Source organism: Phaethon lepturus, unplaced genomic scaffold (assembly GCF_000687285.1).
Source record: "Phaethon lepturus isolate BGI_N335 unplaced genomic scaffold, ASM68728v1 scaffold18589, whole genome shotgun sequence".
NCBI lineage: Eukaryota > Metazoa > Chordata > Aves > Phaethontiformes > Phaethontidae > Phaethon > Phaethon lepturus.
The window spans coordinates 1-17,701 of record NW_010564336.1 but is presented as its reverse complement, the minus strand read 5'-3'; the positions used below and the strand labels follow the sequence as shown (position 1 = coordinate 17,701).

Genomic DNA, 17,701 nt, shown 5'->3' with positions numbered 1-17,701 from the left:
CCATGTCATTCTACCCCTTACTTAGAGGGGTACAGGAAGGAATGGGAGGGGCAGGGGGGGAGGAGAATCAAACCTTGTCTTTGCTGGCTCCATGTGGGCAAAAGACGGTCACCCTCGATAGTAGCATCTCCATTCACACCTGTCAGCCACTACTTGACTCTGCCAGTATTATCTTAACTGCACAAAGGAACTTCTATCCGGGGAGATTGTGGGACATGTTAGCAATGGTGTGCTGCTGTCCCAGAGGGACCTTTCAGTTTGTGGAGTATATTCCAGAGATGCAAGGCAGTTGCTGGAAATGCCTGAGATGAAACCTGTGAGTTTAGAAGATGGTCCTCTGCCCATTCAACAATAAGGGTATGCCACACTTCCTCTGTGAGATAATTCCAAAGGAATTCTAATTTAAAATGTGGCATCTTCTGGCACACATGAAGATTGTTCCTTTGGAAAGCATGATTTCACCCTCTCGTTTATATGCTATATTGGAAGACTGCAATGCTCTAAATAAGATATTTTTACAGTTGTAAAGATAGGCTTTGGGAATGACATAGGCAACGCAAATTATAGTTCTTTAGGCTGAATAAAAAAAGCTAATCAGAGTCTTCATCGTCGAGGTATTCCTCTGCGTTACTTAATGTTCGGATTGTACCTGGAAGGAAACAAAGCTCTCTCTTAATCACAGAATCACATCAGAAAAAACCCCATATTTGCAATGCTTGCAAGCCAGCATCTGAGCAACCTGATTCCACTATCATTTAAGGATGTAAGGGCTACACAGATGGGGCTGTAGATCTGGATCTCAAAGGCTGGGCTATGCCAGTAATTGCATCTCCTACATATGTGATTTAGTCTGTACTGTGTGACCTTTAAGAGATATCTTCTGGCACCTTGGAACCCATACAGCAGAGCTGGAATTCTTTAATTCTACCTTCTGTATGTATTACCTTTAAACTGCAAAGGAAAGGATGGGCGCGCTGGTGAAACAGTCTCTGTGATTTTGTTCTGAGTGCCTAGATGACTGCCATCCTCTGCTTAAAATCAAACATATTCCACCTATTATCTCCCCTCCCCCTTTCCTCACCTACTTACTAGCCTTTGCTTTTGAAGGATGATAAGGAGAAAACAGGAGTATTAAAGTATATTCACCAGATGTACAGTAGTGCCTGGAGAACTACATCTACCTTTGGGACTGCACAAAGATGGACAGGATGGGCTTTCTGTGATAGATGACTATTTGCCTAAAGATTTTCAAATATATGGGAATAGGATATCGATTATATATAACATATATTATATTCTACTACTGAAAGACAGGAACCACAAGTCCCTAGTCAGTCATAGCTTTGCAATAATGTAATAAAACAAAATATTAAGAAGTATCAGGTGCTGATATAATAAGACTGACACAATTCACAGAAGTGATAACCACATTATCCTAGACCTCTGGAAGAATAAAAATGAGTAACATTAAAATTGACCTGCTCAATGGTTTTGATAAAAGAAATCTAAGAGAAAAAAACCACTATTTTTTTTCCTTTTTGAGTAGAAGAAGCAGCAAAAGAAGAAAGGAAAGAAAAGAAAGAAATTGTAGAGCCCTGTGCTCAACAGGCCATGCTTCAAGAAAGGACAAATCCCACTTCTTCTATGTAACAATTGTGCCCTCATTCAGGAGCACAAATGACACAGTGTTTTTGCATTTCTATGACAGGATTTTAATAACTTTCATTTCTTAGAATATACTTCAGCAATCATGACATCTGTGTACACACATAAAACACAAAACTGAACATTTAAGTGGTGGTAAAGTAAGCTTCCTTGGATAAAACAAAATATTTTACAGATGAACTATAATGGAAGCCATATCTAAACATGAACAGACTTGAAACTGGGGACAGGAGGACTACTGATATAGGATGGAATCTCTGAAAAAGAACAATTGTTTCAGTCAAAAAAATTGGTAATTGAAATATAGAAGCAATAGACAAATGAAATGAATAGAAATGACAAAACACAAAATACAAGAAAAGTATACAAATCAGTGGTGTCAGAGATTATAAAAGATCAAAGTAAGACAGAAAAACAAACAAGGAAGCCGATATTGAAATTGCAGTTAAAACTGAGAACATCAGCTTCTTATATAAAGGCGAACAAGAAAAGATAGTGTATGAGAATAACAGAATGGTGACAGATGAGGTGACTAAGGATGAAAAATCGGTCAGCTATGAAACAAAATTAATTTAGATGGAGTGAAGCAAATGCACCAGAAGATAAGGTACCTAGTATAAGAACATGAAACATTAATACAATTATTAGGGACATTAGAACAACGAATATTCCTGTACCAGGTGCCTACAATTGACAGGCAAAGATGGAGTAAGTGCTCCTAACAGGGATTAACTAACATTAGGAAAAAAAAAAACAGGAAACAGTAGAAATTCTGCTTTTTGTCAGAATTTCTTCAGAGTCAAAACTGATGGAATAATTTGTCAAGGTGTTCTGGGAAATTCTGATATTACCTCTCAAAATGATGGACAGTATTTTTGCTGCACTGCTTTTCTTGGCCTTCTAAAGTTGCAGTCAGCACCATTTAATTCCCATAACATCTAGCCACCCAGAGCTTAGCATTCCCTCTGTTGCTGCTAGCCCTGCAATGATACAGTCACTGGACTGCACATCCCACTGATAGAAGCTGTAACTCTGCCTGTGTTTTTAAGTAATTTCTCATTTCATGTGTAATTCACGTAGGGTTTCCACGCTAACTTCAGCCTCCTGAAAGCTACAGGTAACATTATGTGATAATGAACAATTCAGTCTTTGTTCAACTTTTTAAAATAGCCTTCCACCCCTTTAACTCATTTGTACACAGGCACTGTACTATTAGGAGAGATAAATGCAAGTAAGAGGCAGTGAGACTCTTTTGCTAAATAACTGGAAGCATTTCCAGGCATTCGCATACCATTTCCAGGTATTTCACATACCTGAGTGAGTCGCTCAGACAGACACAGAAATACGAAATTAAAAAATGAGCAGTAAGAAGACAAAAATAAGTAGCTTCTGTTGATGTTTGCTTGGCTTATTTGGAGGAAGAGATGGGCATAAGGGGGAACATGTCACATCATTTCACCCTCATACTCTGTCCCTTGTGGTATAATGCTTTTAAAGGAAATTTCCACCCTTGCTTTCTTTCTGTCTCTCCACTCTGAAGGGCCTGACTTCCATTTCCTTCCCTTGCCTTACTTCCTTTTCCACATCTTCTGAACTCTTTTGTCTCTTGCTGACACAAGATGGCATTTTGTGTGAAGTAAGCAACACTGAATGTGATAAACCGCATGTCGCCATCATAGCTCTGCTGAACTAACCCTCTCAAGTGACCCTTCCAAACGCAACTCTTAGCCCATGTAGCTCCCATGTGGCTTTTATGGCTATCAACATACTGGTATTTGGTAAAAATATTAACTGTCCTCTAAAAAGGAAAAATGTATCAGAATAACAAAATCAGAAATACCTGCACTCTGTTTCTTCTTAAGCAGGGAAGCACAAGCTGCATTGGTTGCCATGTCTAAAGCCAGTTTCTTCTCATTGTTCTTCAGATCTGTTCTTGCCCCTTTATAACAGAAAATTTTCATCATGAATCACTGTTCCCGCTATTTCTTGAGCAATGGTATTACAATAAAAGTTTCAGTAGCACGGGTAGAACAGCTCAGAGTAATGGACAAGGGAACCTCATCTGTGGACTGCTCTGAAGCAGACTAAAAGCTATGGATGCTCTTCCATAAGCTACAGCTGGCGAGGGAACTCGCTGGCTGCTCTCCCTTTCCAGGAAGCAGATGTCATTGCTGTTCTCGGGTTAAGTGCCTAATTTTGTCTGCAAAGCACGATGAAATTTATCTTGAGCAGGTGAGATGTCTGCTTTCCAAACAGCTGCCAGAACTTTCTGCAAGGCTTATAAAGTCAGGCAGGTAAGCTGGCTAGGGACTGTACCTGGATTATAGGAAAACAGTTAAAAAATACAGATTAATAAACATTCAGGAATCTAGTCTGCCACACAGATTGTTGAAATCTTGGTGAAGATCTTTACCCTTTGCCAGCAGCATCTCTACAATATCTGCATAACCTTTCCATGCAGCAGCATGCAAAGCTGTGTCTCCCAATTTGTTCTGTGGAGTTAGAGGGAAAAGCAACAGGATTAAAATACAGCAAAAAAACCCTTTTAGCTTGTACCAAGGATGAATAACATCACACCTCTACTGTAAGGGTCTGTTGGTTTAACCTACCTGTTGGTTTAACTCTAGGTTTGCCTGCGTGAACAGAACATCCACTATATCTGCAGAAAACAGGGGAAAAAAATAAGGAGAAAAATATAGTGGAAACAAAATAGGCTTTTTTGCATTTGTAGTATAAATTTTGGTTAAGATTCAATGAAAAGGTGATCCCATCAGCTAATGAAAATCTCTAACAGTCAGACTGCATTAGGCAAACAACCATTAGTCATGAAGAAATGCTACTGCCTAAAATACTCAAAACAATACAACACTTCTTTTCGGTCTGTCCTTCTTCCCACTCTGCTTCTAACAGTTATGTTGATTAGAATGCCCGCTTCAGCAGCAACTACAACAAAACACATAGCGCACTCTTCTAGCTTTGACTTAAAAAACCCAAACACCTAAAATGACATTAAAAAAATCCTGGTTTTATTATTTAGTATTGGAATTTTAGCAATCAGTCTAACAAGCAAGTCAAGAAAACCAGAGAACAGTCACTTCAAATTAATTCTCATACCTTTGTGGCCTCCATGGCATGCCCAGTACAGAGCTGTGTTTCCAGCTTTGTCTAAGCCATTGACCCCAACTCGGTTATCCAAACACTCTCTCAACCAGCTTAGGTTGCCTGAAATACAAATTTAGTTTTGATGATTATTTTTTTTTCTTTGAAAAGTTAACAGAGCCATTAAAGCACATAGTTCTTTCTAAAGGGTCCTCCTATGAACTGACAGGGAGAAAAAGTGTTTAGCAGGATCACTTATAATTAATAAAACAACCAATCCAAATCATACCAAGTATCTCTTCTTCCACTCCCAGAAGACCTTTAGGTCTCTATATAGTTAAATGGATGGTACCAAACATTTATTTTGTGTATACAATCACAGAGCAGCAATTCTACCAGGCTGTAAACCAGCTCAGCTTCTGAAAGCTGCAAAACTTATCAGATAACTTCAAGATACCAGACAACCAAGACAACCAGAACAGTCACATCTTCTTTCTAAACATACTATTCTTTGGGCAGAAAATAAACAAATCACCCTTTAGCATGACACAACTAAAACCCAAATCACACTTACCTCGTTTGGCAGCTTCATGCAATGGGTTATCAATAGACTCAGCTTGTTCTGCCACTGAAATGAAACAAGAGCAAATTCTAACTACTTCTGAAACCCAAGAGATATTTGGCATCTGTGTGGAAATAAAGCTTTGACTTGTTCCAGAACAAGTAACACAGATTCGATTCTAATGTGAAAGGGGATTTGTCAGTGATGGACTAGACAGATGCACTTCAATATCCTGTGTTTGGGAAAGCAAGTCAGAGAAGAGCTTGTGAAAACTTCAAAGAACTGATCAGTGGCTGCAAGCCACCAGGAATCTGGCAATATTTTATCTCAGTTGTTACTCCCCTTTCTGCACTTGTAATATGTTTCTGAGCAGTTGCATGTGGCTAGGCTTTCAACCTACAGCTTGCCATCTGTAGTTACGAATGAATTACTTCCAAGGGGTCTGTGAAGGGTAACTAAAAATCCCACTGTGAATAAGCTTCCCATTTATTTTACAGAGATTTTTTTGTTTTCCCTGGAAAACTTGCAGAAGGTCTGCAAATCAAAACTGCTTAAACAACAAATGTAGTGATGGGCAGATTGAAGTTCAGGCTTCTGTAGATCTTTTCTTCACCTCATAAGCTTTAGGTTTTACAAGAGAGGAGCAGCAAGCAGTTCCTGGTCACTGTGCTGTTGCAACAGCAAAAAAACTGAGCAGCACTATGAAACAGTTGGAAATGTGGCCACAACCTGGAAACTGTTCTTTAAAACTTCTTTTTAAGGTGGAAAACCCTGTGACTAGTAAGGGCATAGGCAAGCAGGACAATGTACAATATGAGATGAGTAGGGTCTCTAAGCCCTTGCACTATGGCTTGTTACAGGCAGTAGGGAGAACGTGAAAGGGTGCTCCTCAGATCAAACTGTTACTGTAATCAGATACAATGCAGGCAAACATAACTTATGTTAGTTACCAGAAGTAAGTCTTAAGACTACTGTGGCCTATCCAGAACTTTTCTTACTTTGGTGTGTATTCCTCCCATAATGCTTGTACTTGCAAGATTGCGCCTGCTTATCTATCTAGCTGTGAGCAAAATAAAATGCAAATGCCAGATTCTGATATTTCAGTTTAAAAAAATTTGTGCAGTGAACAGAATCCTAAAGCAGAGCGGGAGAAGCCAGTCCCAGAGCAGACAGACACTACACAAGAACATGCTAGTCATTTTGAGCAGTGCTTCTGCTGCACGGCAGAAAGCATTAACACTAACAACACTGTCTCAAAAGCCTAAATATGACTTTGTCTTTACAAGATTATTGTCAGAAGTTCAGTAATAAGTATTTTTAATGCAGATAACACTGATTCTGTTTTCATCAGCTTTTCCATTCACAGTCTTTTCAAATGTTCCTTCAAGTCCAGCAGATGGAGCACGAGACCCCATCAGACACAGTAATTTCAGGTCTGTCTCCGCTTTTCCCAAAAAAGTTGCAGAAGTGCACAGGAGATCACAGCGTTTTAATGGTTAAGACTGAACCTAGGCAGCCCTAATGGTGGCAATCAGAGGAAGCAAGTCTTTGGGGATTTTGCAGTTTGTCTATATTGGACAACATGCCCCTGGTACAATTTGTTCTTAGGGTCTACATTGGCTTCTGGTCTGCTTACACATGAAATTTTTGCAAATGAGCACACAGAAAGGCACTGCCACCCTCCCCAGCCTAAAATGGGAGTTAAACTCTTGCTCAGATAATTCTTCAGTAAAGCAGTCTGGAGGCAACATTTCTGAATGTTCTAAGCAGAAACACAAACTGAATTATTAAGTTGCTGGGTTTATTTTAAATATAACACAGTTCAATGTTCAAAAGAAATCTGAGTATAAGCAAGCATGTGTAAACTATTCCTGTATATAATACTGACCAGCTTGGCAGATGGCAAGAGCAGAATCAGTCTGGAAGTCACAAAGTTGAAATTTCTAGAAAGTGAAATTTGATACCATGGCCTCAATAACGGCACCATAGATTTCTATTCAGGTATTTCTACTAACTACAAGCAAGGAATCATAGAACTGCTACCATAATGTCTCCCAGCAAAGAAGGAACAACATGAAGCAACGACACTATTACTAACATATTAGCAGTTTTGATGCAGTCTGTCATGTGACACTGCTACTCTGCCTACATTTCCTGGGAGAACTTTGAAGAATTGTGTGCTGTGTTGCCTGTAGTCATGGCTTTTCAAGGTCATTTTAGTTGAATCTGAAAAAAAAAAATTCCATTCAAACAGGTATGGGGTTATTTAATGAAGTGCAATCCCCAAGAAAGCAATGTTTTCTGTGGCAGAATATATTTGTTAAAAAACAATAAATGGCAAACAAAACAGCCCAATTTCTTTAGGGGTGGAGGGGAACAAAGGAAGTCTACTGAATTTCTCAGACTGAAGGAATACAGCCAAGATGAGAAGATCTTAAAAACTGCAATATGTCCATTCAGACTATCAAGAATACAAGCCTATCAGTTTCATGTGCTGTCTATAAAACCATCCTTTATATCCAAGTGTTCTTTGCCTCAAAACAGAGAACATCTATTGCTGTTACCTGCACAACCAGAAACATGAACACTTGGCAAACTCAAACTGTCTGCGCCTGAATAAAATCAGAAGACAGCTTGTCCGCTGCTGATGCACAGTGATGACCGATATTGCAAATGTATTATGAAATACCCTGGTAGAGGAGTGCTAAACGCCAGTACTGTTATCAGTTTTTGAAAATAAGTATCAGTAATTTTTATTTAGTGATTTTCTTTGATTGCGAATGATCTTACCAAATGAAAACATTCTAGACATTACCATAGTTGCTTGGAATTAGTCCAGTTCTCCCTTTGCAAGTTCCTTTCCACCAATTTGTATCACTCTGGAGAGAAAAGAGAAAAGAGTTTAGAATAGACAAGCTGCATCTCAGAAGTAGTCAGTCTGTATGGAATATCTCAGACTCACCATGTCTGAGATGTAAATGATATCTCCTTCTTCAAAGTACAATTCATCTGGCTTTAAAAAAAAAAAAAAAAAACAGGAAGAGTAGATGAAAACCTGAATGTGTTTACTTAGATAAAACAAATACATGGATAAAGCGGAGTACATTCAGCTCTTCTTTCAAAATAATAGCTCAAATTCTCTAGCAACTAGACAACAGCCTGACAGTCTTTCATACTGTAGTTTGACTTGCCTACGGCTAACTTTTTGGATCTATGACCTTCCTGACAACTAAAGAAAAAGTCTGTGGCCTTTCCAACACAGCACTGTACAATAACAGCAGTGAAATATAACTTGTGTTTGTTAACTTCTTCCCTTTTTTGATTGGTCCCAGTTCATCAAATCTCTTAGTTCACAATTCTCTTCATCGCCTTTGGAAGAAAGACTTACACTACTGATCTTAGATGGCAGGTAACTGATACTAGAGAAGAAAGCATGCTGCTTTTTAAGAGCTGTACTTAAAAAGGAAGAGTGATGATTAATCAGGCAGTTTCAGTCACATTAAGAACCAATATCCATCAACCAGCTTTTTCACTGAAAATGTAGTACAGTAAGTCTGATAGGCCAACCCTAGCAGAACTGAAGAAATGTTATTACAGACAAGATTCAAATTAAACTTCCCAAACCCCTAAAATCCAGTGATACTTACTGTTCTGGGCTCAAATGTATACAGGGCCCTGAACACTTTAACCTGTCCTAAAAAAGAAGAAATAAATAGCATCAATATCATGCCTTCTTAAACACAGCATACACATATGGCCACCAAATCCAAATAACCCTTAACGCTTAGAGCTGCTTGCTGATTTGTTTGTGCTACGCCTTTGTCAAAGAAATCATGACAAAAACACTGAACCCAAGTGTAGTTTCAGTCATACACACACCCACACACCCATACATGTTGTATATATTTTTATTAATAATGTCAAATTGGTCAAATGATACAGAATTAAGGAAAGAATAAAGAAAGTAAACTTTCAAACATCTTAAATATGTAGCTGTATTTCAGATTCTTAAAACTATACATGGTTATATAGATTAACTTGTTATCAAAGCAGTATTTGGTCCATCGGAACAATGCATTACTTAAGACTGCACTTGAGCCAGGCTATTTTCTATCCTCAGAGAAACTGATGAACTTGCTGCCAAAGGCTAGCACTGTACAATAAAGTGTGCATACACAAAACCTTGCGTAGTATATTATGGCACAAATTACATGTTGAGAATTGCATAACTATAGAGTAGGTTTCCTTATGTCTGAAGAATAAGCAATCACTAGGAATTTTTTTGCATTTCTTGCTAGATGTAGTCTTCATTACCCCAGTACCTAAAAACCTACCTACAGTAGTGATCATTTCAGAAAGTTAACTTAAGGGCTTCAGAAATGTCAGTCTAAGTGTATATATGCTGACAGGCTGGAGAAAGGAGTACTCAACTGTAATGAGAAATGGTGCTCAACTGTATAAGCTGCCATTTTGCAGCATGATGCACAGTCTTGGGGTGGCTCTTGAAAAATGTTTTCAAATATCTCTGAATATTCCCTAGAAAGAGCCATGCCACAGCACATGTTTATGAATTAGTATCTACCAAGGCGTAACTACTATGCGAAACATTTCTGTAGTCCTCTGTCTCCAGTTTTTTGGGGAATAAGTAAAATTCATCTGTGTAAACTTTCTAGATAGCCAAATGCATCTAGATCCTGTAAATATGATTTTTCTTCCAACTTGTAACTGTATCCCATGCTTCTCCCTAATCTTATTTTTAGTAACACGACAGAATTTCAGTTTGGCTTTACTAGTTCTCTCTCTCATACAGCAGCCACTTCCCAGACATAAAAGGTCCAACGCCTTCTCAGATCTTCGGCTCAGAAACTAAATACCTGCATTGTGGCAGCAGCTAAAAAGGATAAAACCTCTATTCTGTTCACTACCCATACGGAAATGATGAACAAGGACAGCAGACAGTAAGGAATCCTAGATCTAAGAGATTGCGAATGAAATGTCTGAACTGCAGCTGGGGAGAAGTCAAACAAAAAAAAAAAAGAAAAATTAAAAAAGGGGGGGAGGGGAGAAAGGCGGGGGAAGGGGGGAAGGAAAAAGAAAAAAAAAGAAAAAAAGAAGAAAAAACCAAACCAAGAAATTACAAAACAGGATGGGTGACATAGAGGGGTGGGTGATACAGCATACTATCCCTTCTCAGCTTTCTTACACAGATGACAGAAAAAATGCAACATAGAAATCCGCACTGATGACTTGGCAACATTAACCATCACCCATGGATTTTCAAGGATTTATGTAAGTAAAAGAAGGAATGGAGAACAAAAGGGAAGGATAAGAAATATTAAAAGAGGAAATGAGAAGATGGCAGAAGACACGGAAAAGCAAGAAATATAATGTGTGTCTGTTCTATGTTTCTCCTGTTACAATGTACTGCAACTGTGTCAACAGGTTTTCTAAAGCTATCGCACTCTAAGGGGAGGAGAAGAAGCATGGAAACACTGATACCGATAAAAGTATTGTTGAAATGCTGTTTAAACAAAAGGCAATTCATGGCTGGGGTTGTTTTGGTGGTTTTTTTTCTAATCCTATATGACTGAAACAGAGAGTTACTTCCACAAATGTCAAGCTGTGTTGTCGCAGCAGAGCACATTCTAAAACATTTTCCTGTGATGAAATACAAAGTACAAATTTGCATCTGTAGAACTACAGGTCTGGCTAATGTTAATTTTACTGCATTTTGTATGTACACTAGTTTTTACTGGCAATGAACTTTTAAACATTTCTCAATAAACAGACATTTAGCCTGGTTATGAAGCTGCATTTAAAAGCTAAGAAAAACAGGACTTTAGCACTTGACATGGCAATTATTTGTGCCAATTTTTAATGTAGAAAATCAGTCTAGAAGATTTAAAGTAATAAAATGTAAGGATGCAAAGGGAACATTAAACTTGAAACCCTGTTCTGCAAATACCAACAAATTGTCTTTTACTAGGCACATGACCAGCTGTAATCACTTCCAGTACGTAGCAACGCCCATCCCTAGGCGTGAGGACAGAACTACAGCTTGCATTGGCTGGTGTCCTTTGGAATAAGCAAATGTTAGAAAGCATCTGAGCACGTCCTGTGCTCTCCCTTACCACCCTCCCTCCACCACGAACCACTCTCTAAGATTCATGTAGGATGGAGAACTAATACATTAGCACTGATCTGAACTTAAAGTTGACTGACTGCACCTCCCTACCATGTACCGCCAGGACAAAATAACTAGTATACAGAAGATGCATTTACCTTTCTAGGATTTCAAGGCACCAGGCAAACATTAATGAATTTATTCTCAGCATGACTGATGAAGGGAGTATCCCTTTTAAAAACAAGGGAAATGGAGGCACAGTAATCTTCTAAGTGCAGGGACAAATTTAAATGGCCCTTCTTCTCAGTCCCATGATTTAGCCTCAAGGCTGTCTTTTCCCTTCTCGTGGAATTTGCATTAAACATCTACAAAACAACTATCTGACAAATAAAAAAAGGTAACTTACCACACATACTACACAGTTAAAAATACTCTTAGCATACAAACTCCCAGTGCCACAATTTGCCCACTTTGCCCCAGCAACACAACAGGGTAAAGGAGTAAAACTAATGATTCTCTCTAATCAGTGACATAAAAGAAATGCCTTTATCAGGTTGGGCTGACCTCATGCCCTTCGAATTATTTTGGATAACTTCTCCTGCTTTTATCAGGAAAGGAAACAGGCAACTCAGATTTCTAGTATCACTTTTATGCACTTAGCTGGGAGAGGGTAAAGAAACTGAGGTGCTAAACAGTAAAAGCAGTTTAAAAATGCAGCTTCTGATATGTACTGAACTGAAACAAGATCACTGCTGTGCTTTGTAATACAAGGTAAAAAAAAAAAAGCGTTTTCTCAAAAGACTAGAACTTTTTGTTTCCTCCTAGAAATTCTGAAGTTTATTTCTAGTTAATTGCAGAATCATTAACAGGAGATTGTTTTCAAAGAAGTGCTAAGTGTTTCTGCAACAAGGAGCTACTGTTTCTCTTACAGTGATCCTTTTTTTTCCCACTTCCCTTCTGTTCTTTTACCCCAGCTTCTCTATACTGTCACAGAAACTAGCATTGAAATCCCCTCTTTTACTCAACTTGCCGCCAGAGCACTCTCTGCTTTCCTCTTATTTGCTTTCATACATTAAAGAAAAAAAAAAAGGGAAGGGCGAAAAAAAGGGAAGAACAAGGACCCATCCTTGCATGGCATTACTTATTTAGGTATTTGTCTTAGGCTGAACTTCCAGCACCAAAGGGGAAGGAAAGCAATTTCATTAGCTGTCAATTTATATTCATTCCTCAGCCAAAAAAAAAAAAAAAAAAAAAAGGCAAACCAAAAAACTGTACTTGGTGCAAGAGCCATTTATTTAAGTTAAGAAAATAATCATGGCAGCATTCACAGAACCTATCAAGGCTTGGCCCCAGTGAACTGATACGAGTCTTTTGCTATAATTTCACACCCTGCTTCACCTGCCATAGACAGACATAAGCAAATCTCACCGATGCAAACAAGGTTCTAAAAATCAAGACATTGGTCCTGATGCACCATCTTTTCATTAGCTATATTTAGAGTAAGCAGCTCTAGAATATCATAAAAATCAGAATAATTAACTTCATTTAGATAAACAGAGTCACTGAGTATCACAAGGCACTATCAGTGTCTACAATACAGGGAAAGGGATAATCTCTGTGCTCTAGAAAATCAGAATTGGCCATGGTCATCTATGGATAAATGAAGAAAACTTCAAGTCTGTCATCTCCTATAAGGGTTCAAGCTAATCCTAGTCTAATTGTCATCAGCCACTCTCCCCCTTGCTCCCATATGGTTGCACAGAAACAGTTGAGACTTAATTGAAAACAACTAATTTCAATCCCACCTATAACAAATGGACCAAAAAGAGAAAATATGCATAAGATTTGGAATGTGAGGAAGAAAAAGGACTGTTTGCATGTTCCAGGGCCTCTGCTGGTTTCAGAGTCTCCTCCCAGAACATGTGTAACCAGGAATATGAATTTTGATACACAGATTAATTTCTCTGAAAGAAGTGAAAGGCATCTTCTGCCTGACCTCACAGAACATGTAGTGGTGAAGGATAAGTACATTTGTTTTCTCAGTGTTGGTGTAAGAACCTGCAAATGAATTATACAACCTGGAAACACCACCAATTTGAAGTCACAATCTTTTGGTCAACTGACAGTATCAAAGGTAAGCTGCGGATCAGAATAATTTGTGATATGCTTGAAGTTAGCTTTAGTAAGCAAAGAAATGTTCATGTTAGAATCTGCATGTCTCTTAGGACATGTGCAATTTTATTAGAAGGACATTATGTACAGACTGAAACATTCTATTCTGGGTTCTTGGGAACTGGAAAATAAGGTGCCCTATACATAGACCTTCAAGCAGGAATCAAAGTACCAGGAATATGCTTTACAGGACCGCAGCTTGTATTTTGGCATTTTGCTCACAGGATCTTGCATAGAGACATAACAGAGTAAAACACAGCATTTAAAGATTGCCACAACTGAGACAGAAAAAAGTGCAGTCCCCACTGGTTAGAGAACCATCTTTCAGTTCTAAGTAGTGCTTGTTGGAAAGGGGAAGTGAATATAAGGCATACAAATCAGAGGGGAGGAAGGGAGGTGGTGGTATATTAAACAAACAAACTAGCCTAGGAATCTGTTTAGGGACATGTTGGAAACAATGCAAAGCGTAGACTGGTGCCAGTGTCGATGACAAACTGAAGTAGCCCAGAAACAATCATGGACTGCACCAGTCAGTACCTGGAGTGGAAGGAACAAATAGAACTTGTTTACAGAAAATCAGAACTAAGAATATTCTCACAGAAGATGTATATGAATCTAATTTCACAAATGAATTTTGACTGGCACACTTTGATGCTGAAATCTTCTATGTCTTACCAATTTTATTTCTGCAAATACACAGAATGCCTTCACTTGTAGGAAGCCTGTTTGTAGGCCCAGCAGCTTGTGGTAAGAATAGAGTTTGGGGTCAGAAATGAAAGTTTAAAATTCATGTTGAAATCAGACTTGGAGCTGTAAAATTGTTCTTCTGATCTTTTTCTCCCCTTAGAGCTGATGACCGCAGCATAACTCCCCACGTTCACATGCTTGCATCTCCCTACCTTTCTTTGACTACAGAAGGAACCAAAACCACCACCTAAGCCAAATTTAAGCCTACTGCTAAGACCTTAGGCATGTGACTCAATGTAAGTCTTCTGTTCTTGTGAATGCTGTCACAGCTCCCACTTTACCTAAGCATTAAGGTGAACTTGGTTGTGATTCAAACTAATTATTTACATTCAGAATCCTGTTTTCAACTCTGACAGCTACTAGTGGCTGCAAAGTCAACAGACATACTTTAAGGTAGTAAGCCCTTATGTTACATACGTTATGCTTCATCCCACCTCCCTTCCTCTCAATTGGAATAATTTAAAGCTGTCATTTCCTTGAGATAAAGGCTGGTCTTTCTCCATAAAATGTAAATGTTGTGTGGATTCTAAGCCAGAACCAACAAACATTACTCTATCTGGAGACTATGAAAGTAAGGTTTCTTTAAATATTAATGTACTGCTTTCACCTCCCCCCAAAGCTGTTGCTGCACACTATGTAAGGGTGTAATCATAAATGCATAATCAGACAGAGAGCATTGTTCAAGGAGACAATTGGCAGAAGCCAATATAGCTTGTCAGATTCAAAGGATTTAATAACTTTAACTGTTGTAAATAGGATTAACATCTGACACGGAATGTTTAAGAGGTTTATGAACTCTGCAAAAAATAATGCAGTTTGAGACATCAACATGATTTTTGGAAGACGGAGGGAAAATCCTACCCTAGCACAGCACTGACAGTGAATAAAGTTTCAGCTATTTTCAACTCCCACTCCATTCCTTTGTATTTTCAACAGCAAGTCTAAATTGAAAATACAGCTAGGAAACAATGATAATACACAGAGCCCCAAGGGGAAACCAAAGCTAGGAACTTGATTTTAAAAAAAAAAGTCTCCAAACAGTAGAAATTAAAAGTTTTCTAAAGCCTCTAAAAACAATCATGACCCCTTACTCAAGGGCTAACCACAGATGCCAAAATGCTAGCTCAAGTGTTGACAAACATATCCCATGATTGTCTAAAATATATTGATGTCAAAAGCAGCTCTTTGTAACTGAAATTCCCATGTGCTGTGAATGCCACAGGATTAATAGAAGGCCTTCTGTCAGATAAAATGCTCTTATGTACTGAAAAAACCCACACTTACTGCTATAGCTAGTTTTTCTCCCTTCAAACCTCCTTTTTTCCCACATCTTTAAAGCACTGTCTAGCCATCCAATTCTTAACATCCAACACCACTCTGATGAACACACTCAGTATTTCAGAAAGAATTAATATTTATTTCACTAAATATTTTCACTTCCCTGCCACCTGCTATATGTCTTTCCATCTCTATTTAGCCTGCACTTTTTTTTTCCCTGAACACAAAGGAAAGGACTACAGCAACGAAAGTCTGGTTTTCTCTTCTGTCTTGGATTGTAACAATTCAGCAAGACAGCATGTTTGCTGTTCCCTGACATAGGTTATAGGCCAGTCTACAACCACAAGAGATTCAATGACAGTATTATAGGCACAGCTGATACTATAGATAGAACAAAGCCAGACGTACAACTACAGAAATACGTTGGCGTATGCTGGAAGACAGTCTGTTCCCGAAAACGTCTTGGAAAACATTTAATGCAAAAGCCTCTGTAAGATTTTCTCTCTTCAAAAATTAGGGATTTGGCAAAATTAATCTCATTACCGTTGATCAGCTCTTGAAAGCTACTACCAAGAGTCTTCCTTCTTCAGCCATTTATTTCTACCCATTTCCTTTTGCTGTGTCAAGAACTCATGCGGTAAACCAGCTCAGCAAGTTCATTAGACATAAAAATAACCTAACATAAAAAGTCTGAGCACCAATCCAGCTTGTCCTGTCAGTAAATGGAATGGAAATGGGCGGGGATGGGGAACCTGTCCTTTTGATGGCAGTCTGCATTTTATCAGATCAAGCACACCACAAAACTGCACCCCAATAAACTAGTGAAGGATGTCCAGTATCAGACATAACTCTGATAGGTTAGGTAGAGCTAAAGCCTTTAGCTCATTCAGAATCTTAGGTTAAATTTAACTCACCTTTTTGCAAATCAGAAAATCGAGTTATCAACTTAAATCAGAAAGATCTATGTTCTTGCATATCGGGCTGTTAAAAGGAACACCACACCCTTTCAGCAGCCCACAGATTTCCTCAGTATGAGTTTTCAGTGAAAGCCCACAACAGCAACACTTCCATTACTGTCTTTTTCATTTCAAGTAAGTTGCTTTCAAAGAGGCTTAGCAAACTGCAGGGCAGAGGAAATTCTTCCAAGAATGAAACCACATTCAGAGAGCTTTAATAGATTTTGCTTCTGCAGGCGGGTCGAGACTGATGGTTTAGATGTTCTAAACTGGGTTTGCACTTACCTGACTTCAAATTAAAAAATTGTTTTGTGAGCTGTCTAGTTAAAATACTCCATTGGGTTATGTATTGAATTATTTCTAAAAAAAAAAAAATCATCATTTCAAATACCGTTCTAAGTGTGAAAAAATATTGAAATTCAGATGCATTTAGGGATCAGATAATCACGTTTTGGGAGACACCAACTACTCTTATCCATTTAATTACATTCACAATGAATTTCTAACTTTAAAGTCAGAATTTAAACTTTCATACTGGGAGACGATACGCAAACATGAAAAACAGCAACTGCATTTTCCAGATCAATTCCTTATTTAAAAAAACAAAACCCTGTGCCTAACAGCTTAAATTTTGACAGCAGAATGTGTGTTTACCTGATAGAAGCTATTGCTATTTGCAGGTTTAAAACCATGCAACTGCCCAATGATTTTTCAATGTATTTTCAGAAAAATCTGTGTTATGAATTTCTTGAAACTAACTTTGCATTAAATTTATCTGAAGAGGGTACAGCTTCAAAAACGTATGCATTGATGACTAAATGCACTACAAAGGCTGACGCATGCACATTGGCAGCAGAACGTCGAAGGACGTGTAGAGTTCAGCTGTTGGGAGTCCTACAAGGGAAAGCAGCAGATGCCATGGAAGCAGAAGAAGATTGTAGTGTGGGACTAGGCTATAAAATCGCTTGTATGTGTCAATATATTCCTAATCCACACAACGACAATGCAAGCCTCAGAGTATTTCAATACCTGTTTCTTAACAGGTTAAAAGGTGTCCTGTGCATCTCGGCCCCCGCAAGCTTCCCCGCAACAGCAGCC

The 17,701-nt window shown here is 38.4% G+C and overlaps 1 protein-coding gene across 1 annotated transcript; it reads right to left on the bottom strand.

Annotated features, from left to right (window-relative positions):
• Positions 1-326: 326 nt before the first annotated feature.
• On the bottom strand, positions 327-9,016 carry ACBD6 (acyl-CoA binding domain containing 6). The gene is made up of 9 exons (XM_010294860.1): positions 8,974-9,016; positions 8,289-8,339; positions 8,142-8,205; positions 5,339-5,392; positions 4,780-4,887; positions 4,275-4,324; positions 4,079-4,157; positions 3,506-3,604; positions 327-649 (listed from the first exon to the last, which is right to left on the bottom strand). The coding sequence occupies exons 2-9, from the start codon at positions 8,289-8,291 to the stop codon at positions 591-593; spliced, it is 516 nt and encodes a 171-aa protein (XP_010293162.1). The 5' UTR covers positions 8,292-8,339; positions 8,974-9,016; the 3' UTR covers positions 327-590.
• Positions 9,017-17,701: the final 8,685 nt, after the last annotated feature.

Bases quoted from the DNA above. Each gene is read 5' to 3' on its own strand.
- ACBD6 (XM_010294860.1), bottom strand. The intron at 5,393-8,141 runs GTAATGTCTAGA...GTTTCATTTCAG, and splicing joins ACTAATTCCAAGCAACTATG to TGGCAGAACAAGCTGAGTCT. The intron at 4,325-4,779 runs GTATGAGAATTA...TGTTTTCTGCAG, and splicing joins ATGCCATGGAGGCCACAAAG to ATATAGTGGATGTTCTGTTC.